Below are 20,339 nucleotides of genomic sequence, written 5' to 3'. Positions count from 1 at the left end.
TGTTATTGATCACTCATTTGATTCCATTGAGGTTAGAGATTGTATTTTGTATGATTTTAATTCTTTTAAGTTTATTGAGGCTTGTTTTATCACCTAACATACTGTCTATCCTGGAGAATGTTTCCTGTGCACTAGAAAAGAATGTATATTCTGCTTTTTTTCAGGGAATGTTCTGTTGATATCAGTTACATCTAATTGGTTTATAGTGCTGCTCAAGTCTTCTATTTCCTTCTTGACTGTCTCCCTAGTTATTCTATCCATTATTGAAAGTGGGGTACTGAAGTCTCAAACTGTTATCATCAAATTGCCTATTTCTCTCTTCAGTTTTGTCAGGATTTGCTTCATGAATTTGGGGCTCTGTTGTTTATATGTTTATATTTTTATAATTGTTATGTCTCCCTGGTGGATTGACACTTTTATCATTATAAAATGTCCTTTTTCTTCTCTAGTAATAATATTTTCTTAAAGTCTATTTTTTCTGGTATTAGTATGGTCACTCCAGCTCTCTTCTAGCTACTGTTTGCATATATAGTGTGTTTTGTCATACAGAATTTTTAAAGTTTTATGTAGCTGAATATATAAATTTTTTATGGCTTCTGCATTTTGAACAATAGTTTGGCCTTTTCCATTTCAAGGTGATAATTGACTCTCCCATGTTTTCTCCTATTATTTCTGTATCTTCAGTTTTTAAGTTTCTACTTTTGGTCCATTTGATTTTGTTTGGTACTTGGTGTAAGTTGTAGATCCAACTTAATTTTTTTCTTATATGTCCAATTGCCACAGCACAGTTTATTGAATGGTTCATCTTCATTGCTGCTTTGGGCTGGTACCTTTATCTTATACTAAATTCTTATGTGTATTTGCATCTGCTTCTTACTGTCTTTTTTCTTCCATTGTTCTGTTTGTCTACTAATGCACTAGGACCACAGTATTTTATAGACTGTGGCTTTATAAGTCTTTATATCATCATGTTAGCCTCTTGTCATTTCTCTTATTTTTCAGAATGTTTCTTGCTATTCTTGTGTGCTTATTTTTTTCATATCAACATTACATCAATTTGCTTACTTAAACAATTTGCTTACTTACTAATAATTCTAATAGTAATTCTAATAATATCTAAACCTGTTGGTATTTTCCTAGGATCATATTAAATTTATGAATTAACTTAGATTGATTGGCATTTTTTTGACATTGAATATTTCTGATCTGAAACATGGTTGTCTTAACGTTTGTACAGGCCTATTTTCAAGGTCTTCAGAAAAAAATTTTAATTTTTAAAAATCTTTAATATGAAAAGTTAAAAATAGAGAGAATAATATCACGGACCATCACTGTGGACCTATTACCCAGCTTAAATAATTATGAACACATGGTCATATTTTCAGTATTACTGCCTCTCTCCCTCCCTCCCTCAATGTTTTACAACAAATCCCAGACATTATATAAGAAATATGATCAATTTTTCTTCATATAGTTGTGTACATTTCTTATTAAGCTTATTCCTAGGCCTTTTATCTAACTGTTGTTCATTGTTTTTATATAGGAAGATTTATTTCTGTACCTTGATTTTGTACACTTTCGTTATTATTTAAATATTTGTTTGTGCTAATTTAAATTCATTGACTTGAAAAGGTTACCACCCTTTATAATTTGCTAACCAGATTTCACCTGTATGCTCACCTGAACTGTCAGAAATATGCTAAAATTCTAGGTATAAACTAGTGTAGTAAGCTACTAGTCTTGCACCAAACAACATATTTGTGACCTGAAACATAATAACCAACCTGTGTAGTGACATGTCAAATTTACCTGGAATTCCTGTCCTGTAAGGTTCTCTGTTAATACCTGAAAAACTCAGGTTGTCTTCAGGTTCCTGTCACTTTATAACGTTTTATGTGCAGTTGCTGGCCTCTATTCTTCCTGTAGACCTTAAAATCACTCCCTGATGTAAGTCAGTCCCTCAGAGAGGCACATAACTCTTCTGAGCCAGTAGGGAACCATTTCAGTCTTTTGAGTTCTTATGATAAGCACTGATCAGATGTATCAGGAATCACATTGTGGCATGAGCACTAATATTTTAGATAGTTTCTAATGTAGCACCATCAGTATCCTGCGCTTTAGAACAGGATACTCTCAGAGTTTTTCAAACTCTCAGAGTTTTAACAGTCCCTTTGACACTTTCCTGTGTTACCTGATTAAGCTGTTCTGCTGGTGTAGAGTCAGGGATTTGGGGTCTATTATATTCATTTCGGAAAATTCTAGTTGCCTGGAGTCTTTATCTCTCCCATAACCTGCCTCTGAAATGGTATATGGTTTTTCTGCCAAATAAGAATTTTCTTTTGGATGTCTCTGGTATTACATAAGGAAAAATTCTAGTTTATTCCAAATATTAAAGCAACTTTTCTTCAGAGAAAAGTTCTTTCCCCTACATTGCAATGACTTAGCTTACACGACACTTTTCAAATGACAAACTTATCTGGATAGAGACAAATATATCTCATTAAAATATGGCTTTAAGGGAAACTGTGGAGACAGTTTTAATATGGCACATGATGATATCCTTGATGCCACATCATACGACCAAGTTACATGGCTACCATTATTTAAGGTAATAGTACCAGCCTCATTGAGTTCATATAGGAATTAGGTGAATTGATATATTTAAAGTGCTTAAACTTAAAACTAGCACCTAGCACGTAGTACCCACTGGTGAGTGTTTGTTAAATACATAAAAAAGAAAAGAAAACCTATGTACAGAGAAATGGACTTTCTTAAAATAGATCAAGGGAAAAACTGAAATTCTATAGTCTACTATAGTCTCTCTCAGCTCACTCTTGTTGAATTAACTTCCTTCCTGCATATATAGTTTCTAATTTGAACAACCTCTTTCATTTTAAAGATTCGCCGGTTCTCAGTCCAGCTAATTCTGCAATCAATTTAAGTGGAGCTCAGGACCTGACCTGGAATAAGAATGTTGTGAAGCCACTGGCTTTATCTTTGCAGGTTGTAGGGAAGACTTTTGCTGCAGGTGATGTTTTCCTCACTTATATATATATTTTTAATTTATTTATTTTTAATTTATTTTTGGCTGTGTTGGGTCTTTGTTGCTGAGCACAGGCTTTCTCTAGTTGTGGCGAGCGGGGGCTACTCTTTGTTGCGGTGCACAGGCTTCTCATTGCGGTGGCTTCTCTTGTTGCGGAGCATGGGCTCTAGGCTCACGGGCTTCAGTAGTTGTGGCATGCGGGCTCAGTAGTTGTGGCACACGGGCTTAGTTGCTCCATGGCATGTGGGATCTTCCCGGACCAGGGCTCAAACCCGTGTCCCCTGCATTGGCAGGCAGATTCCTAACCACTGTGTCACCAGGGAAGCCCTCCTCACTTATATTTATTTGGTAAATACCTAGTCCATAAAAGACTTGTGTGAAATTTAATTGACAATTTGGTAGAAGAAAACAGAAGCTCCTTCTTTGCCAGTTGAAGGCAAAAGTGGGGCTGTCTACTATAACGCACGTTTATACAAAGCTTTGTGTTTTCTGTGTTACATCCAGAAGAGTCAGTGAATGACATTTGGCACACAGGGGAGACAAAGCAGGTTGATTCTGTTCAATAAAAATTTCTTGGATACCTGCTATACTGAGGAACTGGGGATAGATACTAAGATAAATAAGGCTCAGTCCCTGACCTCTAATGTACTTGTAACCTTGCAGAGGAGATCAACCTAAAAGAAGATATTTTCAGTGTACTGCACTAAATACATAATATCCTAGGGGAGCACAGAGGAGCAGGGGTTAGCCCAGCATTTTAGGGAGTAATTGAGAACGGGTTCTTGGGGACTTCCCTGGTGGTCCAGTGGTTAAGATGCCGTGCTTCCAATGCAGGGGGCGTGGGTTCAAACCCTGGTCAGGGAATAGGGGAAAGACATTTCAAATTCAGGGAAAAGCAGGAGCAGAGCTTGAAAGGAAAAGGAAAGGAAAGAAGCAGCATGACATGTGCAGGAACTTCCAGCAGTTTGGACTCGTTAGAAACATACAATGTAAAACTCAGGGAGTAGCAGGAGGTGAGCAAGAGGCAGAAAAGGGAAAGGTCATAGGAGGTCAGGATAAGAAGTATGGATTTCACTCTATAACTTATGGCACAGGGGAGTGACATGGTCTTATTTTAACTTAAGCTAGATCATTTTGGCAGCAAAAAGAAAGCGTTGGGAATACAAGTTGCAGGTCATTCAATAGTCTGGGTGAGAAATGATGAGGTCCTTGACCAGAGTGAAAATAGGTTGGAGAGGAGGAGACAGATTGGAAAGCTACTCAGGATGTAAAATGAGCAGACTTAACTGATTAATGGGAGTGTAAAACAGAAGAATGGGTTTCAGTTGACGTCCATCTTTCTGGGCTAATGGTTAGTACCACTGCTTGAGATAGGGAATACAGCAAGGGGAGCAGGTTCCCCAGGAGGAGATTGTGAGTTCAATTTTGGACATGATGAGTTTGAAATACCCATCAGGCATCCAAGTGGCGCTACTCAACGGTAATTTAATTTATCGTAGGAGGAAAACAGGACTAATGGTATAAAGTTGAGCCACCAGCATATGGTTAAAATCACCATGTAAATAGTGTCAGCCAAGGAGAAATGTAGGGTAAGGCAAGCTATGAACTAAAGACAGACCCGTAGAAAATTTCAGTGTTTAAGAAAAAGAAATGGTCAGAGAGGTAGAAGAAAAATAAAGAGAAACTTTCCAATAGTTAGGTATCATAATTTATCCAGACCACTTTTGTTCTTACTCTGGTCCAACAATTCTTGCAGAATCTACCTTCTGTTTAGATTACAGACTGGAACAAACTGAGTCCAAGTTTTTACAGCATAGAAGAAAAATTAATGAAATTATGGATCTTGGCGGTAATCATCATGATTGCTAAAACCATCAGATGAGAGGCTGATGAACAACTTTGTAACTTGAAGATTAGGCTGACAACTCTTAAACCCACGGATGAATCTTTACATCACAGGAAAAGAGAAAACTGGTCATTATGTGCCTCTTAATGGAAGTATACAATAGGACTTATGAGATACTCTTGCCAAAAAAAATCAAACTTGAATCTGAGCAAACATCTATATCTAATGATTAGTTTAGGAATTAGAGGAGACATCAAATGACACCATGGATATCCAATCAGCAAAATACAGGAAATGAGAAATTCTGCCAGGTTTTCAGCAAATTAATTGTTAGAAAGAAAAAGAAGAAGAATTCTATAGATTAAAAGAGGTTTAAGGGATATAGCAACTAAATTCAGTGTGTGGATATTTTTTGAACCCCAGTTTGAACAAGAAATGTAAAAAGCCATTTCTGAGCTGATTGGGAGAAATTTGAATACTGATGGGATATTTGATATTAAGAAATTATTGATCATTCTTAATTTTAAGTATAAAAAAGATCACGGTTATGTTTTTTAAGAGTCCTTTTCTTTTAGAAACACATACAAAAGTATTTATGGATGAAATGATATGACAAATGAGTTTGCTTCAAAATAATCCAGAGCCCATATGTGTGTCTGTGGGTGGGAGGGGAAAGATAGGGAGTATGTGTAAAGCAGGATTGGCCACATGTTGGTAAGTGTTGAAGCTGGGTGATGGGTACATAGTTTATATACCATTCTCTCTGCTTTTATATATGTTTGAAATTTTCCATGATAAAAGGTAAAAAAAAAAAGTTTTCTCTTCTTTTCTACCCACCATCTCCAAAGACTTCACTGAAAATAATTCTAAAAGATATCTTGGGGTCCTAGAAAATTATTTTGGGTGACATTTCATGTTAGTTAAAGTAGTACTCTGTTGGTTGTAGTTGGATCTGTACAACTGGGCTGTTCCGTCAGTGGGATTTCTTTGAATCCTATGTGAGGTTTGTCATATGGTTGCAGCATCACAGAAAGCAGTGTCCTGCCCAGACTCTGTTCTGAGTGGCTCCTCTTGTGTACCACAGATGCTGCTAATGGAAACAGCAGCCATGGAGGAAAGAGCAGTGCGTCTAGCTCCACTCCAGCCCACCCAGGGAATTACTCTTTGTCACCAAGACCTAGCTTTGCCTCAGGAGACCAAGGTACAATACCCATCTTAGAGTTTTGAAATAACACTTAATTATGGAAGAAGTGCTCCAGAGAGTTTGGAATGATTAATTATCTGGCAGCACACTCCCAGTTTTTCCTTAGCTTCTCGTACAATGTTTTGAAAATTTATGATTGGTATGAACAATTATGATTAACATATCTTGGTGATTCTACAAGGGTGGGCCTACCTAGGAAGTAACATTGAAACAAATATATAAGAAGTGTCTTGAAAAGCCATGGGCTTTGATGACCAAAGTGCAGGGTTCAAAGTTCCTCTCTGTGTGTGACTCTGGGTAAATGTGAGCCTTCCTTTCACCATCTACAGAATGGGTATAACAAAGTAGTTGTCCTACAACTTCACAGGGTTGTTGATAGAATCAGATGAAATAATCTGGGTGAAACGGTACATTGTAAAACAGCCTGCAGCTGTTAGTGCTGTTAGTGTGTGACTTTTTCTAACTTTATCTTTACCTCTAGAAAAGTGACTTCGACTTTCTGAGTATAATCATAGTAAAGGTCCTATGTTACTTTGGCTTCTTTCCCTTCTTCCATGACTAAGGACAAGGCTCATCTTTCTTTTTGTATTCAGCTACCATGTTCATTTCTGGACCACCAAAGAAACGACACCGAGGATGGTATCCTGGGTCACCTGTCCCCCAATCTGGTTTAGTTGTACCTATTCCTGCAGTTCGCCCTCTTTCAAGAACTGGTAAGATTTCAACAGAAGATGGGTTTTAAGTTTCCTTAAATTAACAAAGGTATCTGCTACTCTCGTTCTTTCCATGAACCCTTGAAAATAAATTTCCTTAACTAACTTTTGTGTCCAGTACTGTAGCAGCTAATATTTTGTCCCCATCACATCTGCCATCCCTATAAGCACATGTGCCATCACAAAAGATCTTGATTCACCATCTGTCTTTGTTTTACACTATAGTATCAATAAACCACTCTTTATGTAGGGCATGATGCTACCAATCCACCATTATAGAGCATAAATGAACTTGCTTTGCCAATAGTGGTATTTGATGTATCCTCCTGTGATCTGGTTCGTTATGTGACCTATACTTATTATTTCTGAATTGGATGGTTCAGTCTGTGACTAGAATCCTGAAAAACCAACTGGTTCTCCTTTATAATATCCAAGCTGTGGCCATTTGGTACTTACAATTAAATGTTCAAATGCTCATCTACCTTGCTGTATGAAACACAGACAAATGTAAATATACCAATGCTAAGACATAGACGGGGTTCTTTAAAAATTTACATTTGTTTAAAAAATGATTCTAAAATCTACAGAGAAATGATAAATACAGAAAGAATTATGCCGGTATGTTACTGTGGTTGCCTCTAGGTAGTACTGATTAATGATGAATTTATCCTTATTCTCACTTTTCTATACTTTTCACATTTTCTGTAATGAGTAGATATGCCTTGATAATCTAGGGTGGGGGGAGATAAAATACAAAACAGAATCCAAAATACTGTATGTGGAAAAACAACTAGAAGGAAAAACTGCCAAAATGCTAAATAGTAGTTATCTCCAGATGATTTGATAATGGTTGATATTTTTGTTTGTTTTTCTCACTTATTTTATACAATAAACACAAATTACTTTAATAAAAAAGCCATTAGACTTATAAAACTTGCATATTAAAAGTATTAACGCTGTGTTGATTTCAACTCTATTTCATTTATCCTTCCTAGCTAATCCTTCTTGTCAAACAACTTTTTTTCCAGAGTCCCTTTTATCTGCCCCAGTTCCACAGACCCCATTAACTGGAATTTTACAACCTCGACCCATTCCTGCAGGGGAAACTGTAATTGTTCCTGAAAATCTGCTGAGTAACTCAGGAGTTAGACCAGTAATCCTGATAGGTAAGGAAAGGAATTCCAAGTTGCCTGTGTCTGCTGGAATCTAGGAACAATCCTCCATTTCACTGTGTGTCTATTCATGTGTTCATGAAGGTATTCATTGATCCATCTATTAATTCTTTAAGCACTTATTGGTCAGCTCCTTCATGATATCCTAAACATGGGACTAGAAGTTGGGAATAAGGCAAAGTCTTTTTGCCCACAAGGAGCACTGTTTAGTGGGGCAGTCTCGAGGTTCACAGCCAAACTCTCCATCATCTCAGAGGTGATGTTTCAGCTGGGGAACTGAGGGGTGGATGAGAGCAGACAAGGTTGGGGACGGCTCATTTCAGTCAAAGGGAGCCAAACGGCAGAGAAAAGGAACAAACTGAGCCAGCAAAGAGGCCCCACTTGGGAGAACCAAGAGGCCCCAGAGCTGCAGATCTAAACCATGGGGAAGCATTTAGGAGTGAGAGCCTTTCCAAGCTCTCTATAAGTGGAGGTGTAGAAATGTAGGCGTCCCTAGATTCCATGACTAATTTAGAGCCTTTCATACCCCCATCAAGAGTGCCCTCGTCGGGGGGCTAGCCTAGGCCAGAAGAAGAAGACTGCCGGCTTTACCTTCGGGACTAAACAGATAGGGTGTTTAAGCCCACTAGATCTTTATGGTATGTCTATGTGAGGTGTTATCTGTTTCTTGCAGTTGGCTTGAGCCAGACATGGATGGTTTGGCTTTGAGCCCTGTTCTTTATCAGACTGCCCTATCCACTGCTCCTGGACCTATAGGCACTAGGGGGAATCCCAGTTGTTTAAATTCCATATAGTCAGGAAGTTCTTACTGAACATTTGAATTGCATGCACAGTGCAACTAAGCCTTGGAAAGATACATAAAACATGAGGACCCTTTGGTGTCTGCCTTTTAGAAAGACTCACAGAGGGACTGTTCTCTTCACCATACCACAAATACAGGGTGTATTTTCAACACATTTGTGTCCTATCTACTTCTAAGATGATTTAAGGCTGTTTACTGACAATTAGGAAGAGAACACAACCAAAATGGCTAAGATAGCAAAAAGAGTAAGAAACTCCAAGTCCCTGCAACTGGAAGAATATTGCTGTTGATCAATGAATTTAGCTTAAATGTTTTAAAAGAAAACCTCAAGAAGTGACACATGTTATTGTAGCTTGTCTGTTTGTTTGTTTTCTGACTTCTTTTCTGAAAAGAAACTTGATCAGGAATTTTATCTGAAAACATTTTATTCTTGCAGTTTTACAAAGGGTACAGAGATGTTTCTGCAAACTCTCATCAGTCCTCTATGTCAGAGATATAATATTAACATGTCTCTTATATAATATAGTTTGAGTATTAATATAATTAGAGTATTTTGCTTCCTGTTCTTCTAATTTAATGAAAGGGTAGAATTTAGAGCATTCGCATGAATTCCCTGGGATTGATATTGAGTGATTTGTTTGGTAGCCATCTCAGAGGGCAGGGAACTTTGTTAAGCATCGTTGATCCTAGTTGAGCAAATATACCTGGTTGGACCTCAAAAAGAAATGTTGAACTTTACTGACCTGCTTCTATTGGGGCAGGCTATGGCACTTTACCCTATTTCTATGGAAATGTTGGTGACATTGTTGTGAGTCCTCTGCTGGTGAATTGCTACAAGATTCCACAGTTGGAAAACAAAGATTTGGAACAGTTAGGTTTGACTGGCAGCCAGCTCCTGAGTGTGGAAAACATGATTCTTCTGACAATACAGTATCTCGTGCGGCTGGGTAAGCAATTTTCAATAATCATTTGATGGCGACGATTTTTATTCTTTTTTGGAACATACTTTTTTCCTTTCTTACCCACTTTCTCACATTTATCCACCTCTTACTTTCCCCTCTTTCACGTCTAACATTCTTTTTCTTCAACCCCATTCTCTATGGCTTTTCCCTTTCCTCTCCTCCATTTCTTTCCTACTCCTTTCCTTCTCTTTCCTATTTCTTTTTCTCCCCCCTATTTCTCTCAGATCTAGCCTCCCTTGCTGCTGGCTTTGCTTCTTTGGGTCCTAGAAGAGATAAATTGCTCCACCTGGTGTCCAGGGCCATAATGGTCCTAAAGTCTCCAAAGTAGTTGATGTAGGCAGACTGTCCAAGGGCTGTGCCGTGGGTACCTCCCTTGTGAGTCAGGCCAAGCCACCTTTCTGAAAGTGCAGCTACCATCTGGAATGCAAATGTAGCCATTGTGTTAGACAATTATTTTCCAATTTTCCACTTAGCCTTTTTATCTTGTTTATCCACTGCCCCTATACCCATTTTTTTCTTCTCCAGCTCCATCCCTTTGATGTAGTCCCAAACTGCTTCCTTTCATTGAGGTAGTAACTTGGACCTCCCTGGAAGGTTTTCTGAGCTTTAGGGTAAGGGGATACCTAGGTCATGAACCCTTCACTTCCTCTATTTGATATCTCCTCCTGAGCCCCACAGTGGGTGTATGCAGGTGCCCTGACAGTACTTTAGTGGCTCCGCAGCATTTGCATTGCAATGTCCTTTATTTTGCAAACTCCAGTAGGCCATCTAATATGCAGCCTAATTATATACCTACTCCAGGACTTCAAACCGCTGATTTACTTAGGAAAATGTTCAAGATGTAAAATTACACATTAAAAATTTTATCTGCACTCTTGTGATTTTTTTTTAATGATTTTAAATACTTTGGTGTTAAATAATAAAAAACATGGGTCAAACAATGATACACACACACACACACACACACACACACACAAGCTTCAGCTTCAGTCTTTGGAGCATCAGCTAGCAATCATGGCTGCAACTCTTAGTACCCTGAGAGCCCAAAGGCCTGCTTTGACATGGAATCTACTTTGACATGGGATCTGCTTTGACACAGGCTTTTGAAACTTGCAAGGCTTCAGGTATCTCATGAGCCACTTTCATGATAAATCTAGGACTTGCTAATCATTTTTATTAGTAGGTAGTAAAATTATAAAAACCTCCCGGGTCTGACATTTGATGTCATCATTTTAATTGATACATACTGACTTTCCACCGTGTTCCGAGATGAAAAACTAGCTTCTAGATGTATCCAGAATCAGTTATACAAGGCCACATAAAGCAATGCTATTTTAGTTAACCAAGCCTATCAGTATAGCATTTTTTAAAATCTCAATACCAATTTAAATAGTCAAAGTCCAAGTTAATTAAAGGAACTAAATGGTCAAAACAAAACCTCTTTCCTTAAATTAGTAAAAGCTCTTTTCTTAAAAAATAGAACAATCTCCATTCAATTAGACAAAACTCTTCTCTGCCCTGCAGGATCAGTTCTCTCCAGGGTTTTACTTGCAACCAATTAATTATGTTTTTCAATGTCCAACATAAATAGATATTTCTTTTTCTTAATCTAAATTTTGTACATTGAGACATCTCTCTCTTTAACTCTTCTGGAGTCCTTAATTTTTTTTTTTTTTTTTTTTTGCCTTCAGAAGTTTTGAAGAAGGCAGCAAGAATAGTTTCACATATGCTAAAGATTATAAATTGACATTTGAAAAAATAAATCCAAACTTCTAAAAGGACAGGTGTAACACTTGGATGGCTCAGTTATCTGAAGGTAACAGAGAAGAAGAAAAGCAAGATTTTTCAGAAAGAACAGACCTTTCCACTACAATCACTTTTAAAAAAAAGTCTCTGTTATTTCACAATCTGAAAATCTTTTGAAGTAGATAATGAAATCAGCAAATCCAGAGATTCTTGGAGGACTCTGAGTCTATTGGAACCTTGTCTTTTCCTATTATGGTGGCTGTATCTGAAAAGCCTTCGGACCTGATGCCTGGGCTACACTGAGTTACTGGAGATAAGCATCTGAAGAAAAAAAATTACTATATATTATCAAGCTTGTGAAAAGTGGAGAAAAGGCTCCTGCAATTTAGCTGTAAAGGCTAAGGATGCAGAAATGACGGGAGGTGATTGGAAGCAGGGCAATTTACTCTAAAAAGTTTCTTACCTCATTTAAACTTTGATACATTTTCCTCCATTTCTCAATTCCTAACAGTAATTCAGTCAAAACTCTGTAAAAGTGAGTTTTAAGGCAACCGAGAACGCTATGAACATGTTTGATATTTTATTTTCCCAGAATGCCTTCGTATTTGGAATTAATTATGCTGCCTAACAGAAAATGTTACTCCATGGTGGTTTGGAGGGGGCCTTATGCACACACCTATTAACCAGCCTCCTCAGATTGTCTATGAGAGGCAGGAGGGAACTGGAGAAGTCACAGCCACATGCTTCTGAGCTGTCATTTGTTCTGATGGAAGAAAGCTTTAAGTACATGACCATCTTCCCTTCTTCTCCATGCAGTCAGTACAGATCTTGTGCTTTGAGCTCACTACTAAGTGTGTACTCAGTGGCCACGAACCGTGGTGCTAATTTGTTAAAGTTAAATGAAGATCAGAAGCTTTGGTGGCTCCCAGGTGATAATAAGGCATCCACTAGTAAGGGATTGGGGAAGGCACAGAAACATAAACACAGTGTAAGCATTGCCATTTTCTTGCCCTCTTTCCATGTATTGCCATTTTCTTGCCCTCTTTCCTGCTTCCCTCTGGCTCCAACCAATCCTGGAAAAAACTGTTTTTTTCCAATTAAAATTGTTTATTTTTAAAATGTATGATATTTTATTTAATTTTCCTTATCCTATCCATTACTAAACTTGCATTTTTTTTTACTTTCCCTGAGAATATTGGCAGGGTCCAGGGAGGCCACTTAAACCCCTGTTAGAGAAAGGAAAGGTTTCTGACTCACTCAGGTGCCTCGTTCTCATACAAAAGTCCCTCATCCCTGTATCCTTTGCAAGGGGATTTTGGCTTTGGATTCTGAAGCTATTGCTTGATCTCAGATCACAGACACTGAGGGGGTCTATATCTGTTTCAGGAGGATGAGTTTCAAATCTCAGGTCCACACAGCAAAAGAAATGCCTTTGAGTAGCAGGAGTGAACAGTCTTGCCGGTTTCAATTTAAACTAAGTGTAGGAATTCATTTGTGTCACTTGGATGCCAGACACTGACTTGCTTATTTTGTCTCAAAGACTGGTTGAGGGACTTCCCTGGCGGCCCAGTGAGTAAGACTCTGTGCCTCCAATGCAGGGGGTGTGGATTCGATCCCTGGTAGGGAAGGTAAGATCCCACAAGCTGTGCGGCTCCGCCAAAAAAAAAAAACAAACAAAAAAGACTGGTTGAGTTTCTAAAGAGAAACAAAATACCTCTAATTCCAGGGACCACAGATCACCCATGTAAGCTTAACCATAACCTCGGCCAGGGAAGAGGGCCACATGCCATTCTTAACCCAGAACCCTGGGGAATAACTAGGTGATGAGAGCATTCTCTATCTGGGGAAAGCGTGGAACTGCCTAAATATACATTGGGAGTGAAAAATAATTAAACTTAGTTTTCCTTGTGGACAGTATTCTCAAAATTAGGTATAGAGGCAATACATTAAAATGTTTTTCTAAGGCACCTATGAATAAAATGAGAAATGAGTGAAGCCTGAAGCTGATTATATACCAGTAGGTTAGCTTCTTGCTTCATTAGTCATTAACTATTTCTGTAACGCCAAGTTTAATATGTCAACAAAAATACCACCTTCAGTGACCATCTCCCAAGGCATACAATGGAATTGATACTGTCTCTGAGCACATCTTCTTTTAAAGATATCAAGAATAGAAGTCTGCATTTTAAAAATAAACGTGTATCAAGGCAAACAAAAAAGAGAGAAGGTAATTTAGCAATGGAAAATGGTTAGTAGAGGCAGTATACTTGAGGCCACTAGAGGAAAAAGAGCTTATTTGCCAGCTGGAATAGACTGCACTCTGATGTGTGTGTTTGTGTGTGTGTGTGTGTGTGTGTGTGTGTGTGTGTGTGTGTTTGTGTCTTTTCTAGCTGTGATTAAAAAAAAAAAATTCTAGCTGTAATTCTCTTCAATTTAGGTCCTGATCAGATACCTCTCAGGGAAGAATTTGAGCAAATTATGCTGAAAGCTATGCAGGAATTTACTCTGAGAGAGAGAGCCCTGCAGATGGGTGGTCAGTGCACGCCTGTGTCACCAGGACAACTCCCCTGGCTGGCTAGGTTAATTGCCAGCGTATCTCAAGACTTGGTTCATGTGATTGTGACCCAGAACTCCTTGGCGGAGGGCATTTCAGAGACATTGAGGACTCTCAGTGAAATGAGACACTATCAAAAACTACCAGATTATGTTGTGACAATTTGTGCATCGAAAATCAGAGGAAATGAGTTTTGTGTGGTAGTATTAGGTGAGTAATTTTTTCATTCATTCATCATCTGTCCATTTGTATAATACTAAATGGGGTGTTTCAGGCATCCATGTAATTAATCTCTGGTCAAGTGCTCCAACTTGGGTTCTTCCTCCTAATTTTAACTTTTCCTTTGCTCCTCAGATCAGATTTTTATAGCCCTTAGTTTGGCTGTTGTCCCTGTCAGCTGGTTGTGGGAGCATTATTTCAAAGCACACCCTAGTAACAGATACCCTTGTCTCATGTAACTTCTGTCCTTAAGATGTTTTGGAAATGTTACCACTCCAGCATGTGATAAAGCCATTGCCACAGGTGGTTTAAGCCAGTTAATCATATTTGCCAGGAACTTAGCTCATATATTCACCTCTTCACTAAGAGGATATTTAATGTTATAACATCGACCCTAAAGAAAACGTTCAGAAAGTTGGTATGTTACAAAATTGATTTTTGTTTCTGGTGCTGATTTTCTATCAGGCACCATCCTGAGTTGCCATTTGGACCAAATTTTGCTGAGTTGCCATTTGGACCAAATTTTGCTTTTCTCCTCTCAGTGAATGGCTCTCACCGCTTCCTAGCAAAGGGGCCAAGCCCTCTTGCTTTGACCAAACCCACCTGCCCATCTCTCTGTGATACATATTTCTTTCAAAAAGCTTCATCAGAAAGTGTAACACATTCATTTTCTAATTTTCATTAGTAAAAAAACAACATAAGTTTATATTTTTAAGACTGATATTCATAATAGCCATGCAGACACAACTTTTTAAAGGTTTTTCACATTCCTCCCGAGTCTTTTAAATAGATGCATGGTATGTTCTCACCATTACAAACATAAGGTATGTTATTTTTTTCCCTTGATACCTAACTTTGTATTATAAACTTTTCAAATGAAATTTTGAAACTGTCATTTCAAATGCTGTATAATCGCCCATATTTTGATATGCCATACTTTTCTTAGCCAAGTCCCTCTAGCTACACACTTTAGTTGTGTTTCCAGTTCTTGCTGTTCTAAATCACTTCCCGGTGAACATTTGTTCACTGGCATGTTGTCTCCCCCTCTGTTCTGCAGGTCAGCATCAGTCCAGAGCTCTGGCAGAGAGCATGCTCACCACAAGTGAGTTTTTGAAAGAAATTAGTTATGAGCTCATCACAGGAAAGGTCAGTTTCCTGGCATCGCATTTCAAAACCACATCATTAGGTGAGTGGCAGTCAGATTCAGCAACACTGCCGGCCCCTGGCTGCGTGATTTTCTGAATTTAAATCTTAGTGTGAGCTGAGTGTGGAGGTTAAGCTTGCCCGCTGATCTTCCCTCATTTGGAATGGTTTCTTCTAAGCATTTTGTTACTGACACAGCAAAGGGGTCCAGGCACAAGGATGTGAGGCCTCAGCTCAGCCACTGCTTTGTTGTGTGACCTTGGGCAACGCTCTGCCTCCCCAGATCTCAGTTTTCTAATATGTCAAATGGAGATATAATGACCCCGTCCTGCCTGCTCTGAGTATTATAGGGGCTGAGAGAGATTTAGTATGTGGGAGCATGGAACCTGTAAGCACGATACAAACAAGGGTAGCTCTGGCTACCGAGATCCTGCTACAGGGGTGGCTGAGTGTAAATTCCGACGTGGAAAGTGGGATGACCAACAGATATCGATGGGAGCCCAGCATAGCTGCCCAACTTGGAGACATACAAACATGTCATTCCTTGTGACTTTCTTATCTCCACTTTATTTTGTCATAGGTGATGACCTAGACAAGCTGCTAGAAAAAATGCAACAGAGAAGAGGAGATAGTGTGGTGACCCCTTTCAATGGAGACCTTAATGAATGTGTGTCACCTCAGGAGGCTGCTGCTATGATCCCCACGCAGAACCTGGGTAATGTCACCACAGGCCAAAAGGAGGAAACTAGTCCTCAGGACAGACATAGAAGCTAAGTCGTTCTGAGGGTTTTGAGGTCTTGTCTTCAAGTCACAGACTATGACAGGCCTTTCCTCATTATCTACATGATAAATCTGGCTCAAGTTAAAAATGCCTTACCCTGTGGCCTGGGCCCCATGCTTTTGTTCTTAGTAAATTTCTCCTAGAATTAAAATCAAAGCCAAAGACTTTATTTTAAGCAGTGCCTCTCTTTGTTTTTGTTTTCTTGGGGGAGCGGGGATCCTTGGTGTACTCTCCTTAACTCCACCAGCTGTGCTCACCACTGTGGGTGCTCATGTAGGGCTTCAAAGAACTACTTGAAAGAATCTAGACTACAGTCTGTGCAGGGCTCCTGGCTCTCTGCTCCCTGCATCTACTCTCCAATGTGTAAAACACACATAATCTCAGGGTTAGTGAGGCCTTCCTGGCAGCTGGAGCAGAAACACTGACATATCATCTGACCTACAAAGAGCTTGCAGAATGCCAAGGGGGACGGTGGGACCAGGGGTGAGGAGTTCAATCGCTAGATTAGATTCCTTTAGGTTCAGATCCTTCCCCAGTTCCCTGTTTGATAGGGACCATATAAGAAAGGACAGAACAGAGAACAGGAGAAGGATGGATACAAAGCAGAGATGCTGACAGCCTTTTGGCTTCCACTTGATGGGAACGCATCCTTTATGCATTAGGCTGACAGCAGGAAAAGTAGCATGGCTTGGCATCGGCTCAGGCATAAAAATGAATTCAAAGGCAAAAGTTTTTGACTTCTGGACATTGCATGACAATAAAGTGACCATCCAGATGATCTAAAATGTGTTATGTGAACAAAGTTAAAATTTTGAAATTCTCACATGCCCACGTACATATCCTTGATTCCGTGTTTAAGAAACATTGCTTGGGAATTCCCTGGTGCCCTGGGTTCAATCCCTGGTCAGGGAATTAAGATCCCGCATGCTATGAAAAAAAAAAAAAAGCTTAAAATAATAATAAATAAGAGATCTTGGTGGTTAAAAAAAAAAAAGAAAAAGAAAAGAAACATTGCTTAAAGATATTTTTAGGTTTCCTCCAATGTCAAAATTTGTTAAGTTCAATTCTACAGAGTTATGCCATCCCCTGTGTTAGTCCCCGTTCATCTAACCCGCAAAATGAAAGAAACAACAGCCTGACTATCCAAAGACAGATTTTTATTTTGGTTGGTAATCTTTGTGGGTCAAAAACTATTTGGGCTATTATTAAAGGTTGCAATTTGGGGCTTTTCTAGTAGGTTCTCTCAGCCAGTAGGGAGATCCACCTGTATAAATCTCTACTCGCTGTCAGGGTTCCATGGTGGCTGGGGTCCCATGACTACCGTCTTTGCCTGGGAAGTATTGCAGCTTGATTTTAGAAAACATTCATTAGCACAGGTTAATTGGGCCCTTGCGTGTTCCAGTCAGACTTCCACATGTGTTCCTGATAAAAACCAGCCCTTTCAAGAAGCATTAAATGTTTCTGCTCAGGTGTTTAGCTGACTAAGCCTGTCTCTCATTATGTGTGCGTGTGCATGCACGCATGTGTAAGAGAGATTGATCGCTTGATTATAACTTGTAATAAAAAGCTACTGGCTTGGTTAGAGTATCTGGGCAATGTTTTTCTAATACGTCACCTATTGAGCAGCCAGCTGGCCATGTCATGGGTCAGGTCTCTTCAGATAGTACAGGCATCAGCATGGGAGTTGACCACAGTCACCCAGACCTGCTAGGTCACAAGCACTGGCAAAGTGGAGTCAAGTGGGAAGAAAGGTGAAGTTAGTGTCATGGGGAGGAGAATTTCAAGCCATGTTACAACTGACTTGCTGGAGAGGAAATGTTTACTGCAGTGCCATCCAGAAAAGCTCAAAGGAACTCAGCATGATTATGATTATGGCAGTAGCTCTGAACTGGGTCTGGGCTCAGGCGCCTGACCTGTGCTGATAGTCCTAAAGAAACCAGGAAACTCTTCCCCTTTCCAGAGATGAGTCCTGGCTCCAGCTGCAAGAGTGCGGTCTGTCCCCCCATTTCTGGGCAGGGGAGGGGTGCTGAGTTCATGCCTTGTGAGACAATTTATATTAAAATAATACGTTTGTAAAACTACTACATTCACTCTTGAGCACATCCTTTCAGCCAAGTTGTCAGGGAAAGTGGGCAAATCTATTAAAAGTCAATAGAGAGTGAGGATAGAAAGTGAGGATTCTTGGTGATAGAGCATCACTCTACCCTATGTGTATTATTTGTCCCTATATGGATTCGTAGAGGCCATCACAGAAGTGAATTAATCTTGTTCTTATGACTTTCTTAAATTTTAGATCTAGATAATGAACCCTTCCAGATTTATCAACCGCAGCTTACGGTTGCCAGAAAGCTCTTGTCCCAGGTGTGTGCCATAGCAGACAGCGGCAGCCAGAGCCTGGACCTCGGCCACTTCAGCAAAGTGGACTTCATCATCATTGTCCCAAGATCAGAGGTTCTGGTCCAGCAAACTCTTCAACGGATTCGACAATCAGGTAGGATGGAGCTTTCAAAGAGGGCCCTGCCTAGATCCAGCCTTAGATTCCCTCTGTGTCTTTCTTTGGCTTAATCCAAACATTTTTAGGGGCCTGATTCTATTAAGTCTGTGATGTCATCAGTGGATTAGAAACTGGCCACTCATTTATGAAGAGAAATGTCCTCAAGGCAAAGATAGCCCTGCCTGGGATGACGGGGTCTGTGCCACCTGAAGTCCTTCTGTGGCTCAGTGAGTCATTCTCATGGGAGGATTCTTGTACCTTTTGCACACTACTAGCAGATTTTTCAGCCTAGAAACCAGAACGCCATGCCCTGTGTCAGCAATGAGAAACCTCATTAAAAAAAATTCAAAGTTAGAATTTCTCCTAATTTCTTTAAGAGAATAAGTAGAGAGGAAAAAAATTTTTTTCCAGAAAATGTGAAAAGGTAGGGAGCAAGTATTTTAGAAGTCTGTGGTAAATAACATCCCTCTCAAACATAAAAGTTGCTTAGAATTACAAGAAGCAATAAGGAATTTAGAAAATTGAGACTGCTGAAAATGCCTGCCTTTGTAAACTAGGTTTGAAAAAGAAATTATAAATGTCAAGTTGCTTCTGAGTACCTTAGCTGGGGGAAGACACACACACACACACACACACATACACACACAGATTTTAACTGGAGGATAAATCTTTTTGCCACAGTAAAAAAATTTATTTTCAATATATTTGAAAACAGGAAGCAGAAAACTTCAGAAGAGCTTAAAATAGTTTATATGTTCCACACCTGTCATTCAGTGCTCCTTAAACTTTAGGGTGCATGCAGATCACTAGGGATCTTGTTAAATTGCAGATTCTCCTTCAGTAGGTCTGGGTGGGCTCCAGATTCTGCATTTCAAACAAGCTCCCAGGGGCTACCTGGGCAGCTGGTCAGAGGACCACTCTTTGATTAGCACAGCTGTACAAAAAAATCTTTCGTTCTAAGTTCCATGGGCCAGATGAGCTGACTAACAAAAGGCTTTTCCCTCTTTAACACCTCTTAGTGGCTGTGACTGAGACATGTAAAGTCTTTCCATGCCTCGTCGAGACCCAAGCGCCTGGTTAACAGTGCAACCTGTGTTTTAGCCTCTAAAATTTTGAACGACAAGTTACAAAATGGCCTGTTAGAAATATTGACTTATAGTTGAATTAGCCAGAGACGGTCAAATGCCTTCTCTCACAGCTCTCCCAGAAACTGGAGTGAGTTCTAGACATCCTCAGCTACTGGCCATTCGTCATTTTCTTTCTGCCCCCCTCCATTGAGGGAAATGGAGGGGTTTTCGTCACACCAGGCATGAACCAGATTTTTGCTACTTCTTGTGGATTTTCCACTTTATTACTGTGGAGGGAGCACCTTCTCTTGTAGGTTTTTTACTTGTACCAAAGGGCATTTGTGGCCTTCCTGAGTTTGTGATCTGATATCCCAGTCATACTCCAGCCAGGTCATCTTAGCACCTGTTTCAAGGGGTGAAATCATCCATGGTCAAGTGGTTGTACTCTCCCCAGAGCCTTTTCCTCAAATAACCTCTTGATGACCTGTATTTTCGCCTTTCTTAATCAGTGCAAGACCCTAAATAAAACCCTGCATTTTTGACAGATAGAGAAACTCTATTGGTCCTTCCTTTTCCCTTCTCAACGCCCTCAG

General features: G+C 39.5%; 1 protein-coding gene across 2 annotated transcripts in view; it reads left to right on the top strand.

Moving 5' to 3' along the window:
• Window positions 1-20,339, top strand: part of GREB1L (GREB1 like retinoic acid receptor coactivator) — a 260,529-nt gene that overhangs the window by 182,720 nt on the left and 57,470 nt on the right. For both annotated transcript variants that reach the window (XM_033435348.2, XM_033435347.2), the window contains exons 8-16: window positions 2,900-3,028; window positions 5,974-6,090; window positions 6,687-6,806; window positions 7,835-7,972; window positions 9,542-9,727; window positions 13,926-14,252; window positions 15,319-15,447; window positions 15,985-16,119; window positions 18,479-18,676. In XM_033435348.2, coding sequence (XP_033291239.1) covers window positions 2,900-3,028; window positions 5,974-6,090; window positions 6,687-6,806; window positions 7,835-7,972; window positions 9,542-9,727; window positions 13,926-14,252; window positions 15,319-15,447; window positions 15,985-16,119; window positions 18,479-18,676 — 1,479 coding nt within the window. The remainder of the gene's footprint in view (window positions 1-2,899; window positions 3,029-5,973; window positions 6,091-6,686; window positions 6,807-7,834; window positions 7,973-9,541; window positions 9,728-13,925; window positions 14,253-15,318; window positions 15,448-15,984; window positions 16,120-18,478; window positions 18,677-20,339) is intronic.

This window comes from Orcinus orca, chromosome 15 (assembly GCF_937001465.1).
Source record: "Orcinus orca chromosome 15, mOrcOrc1.1, whole genome shotgun sequence".
NCBI lineage: Eukaryota > Metazoa > Chordata > Mammalia > Artiodactyla > Delphinidae > Orcinus > Orcinus orca.
Note: the sequence above shows the minus strand (reverse complement) of the source record. Positions and strands in the feature narration are given on the sequence as shown.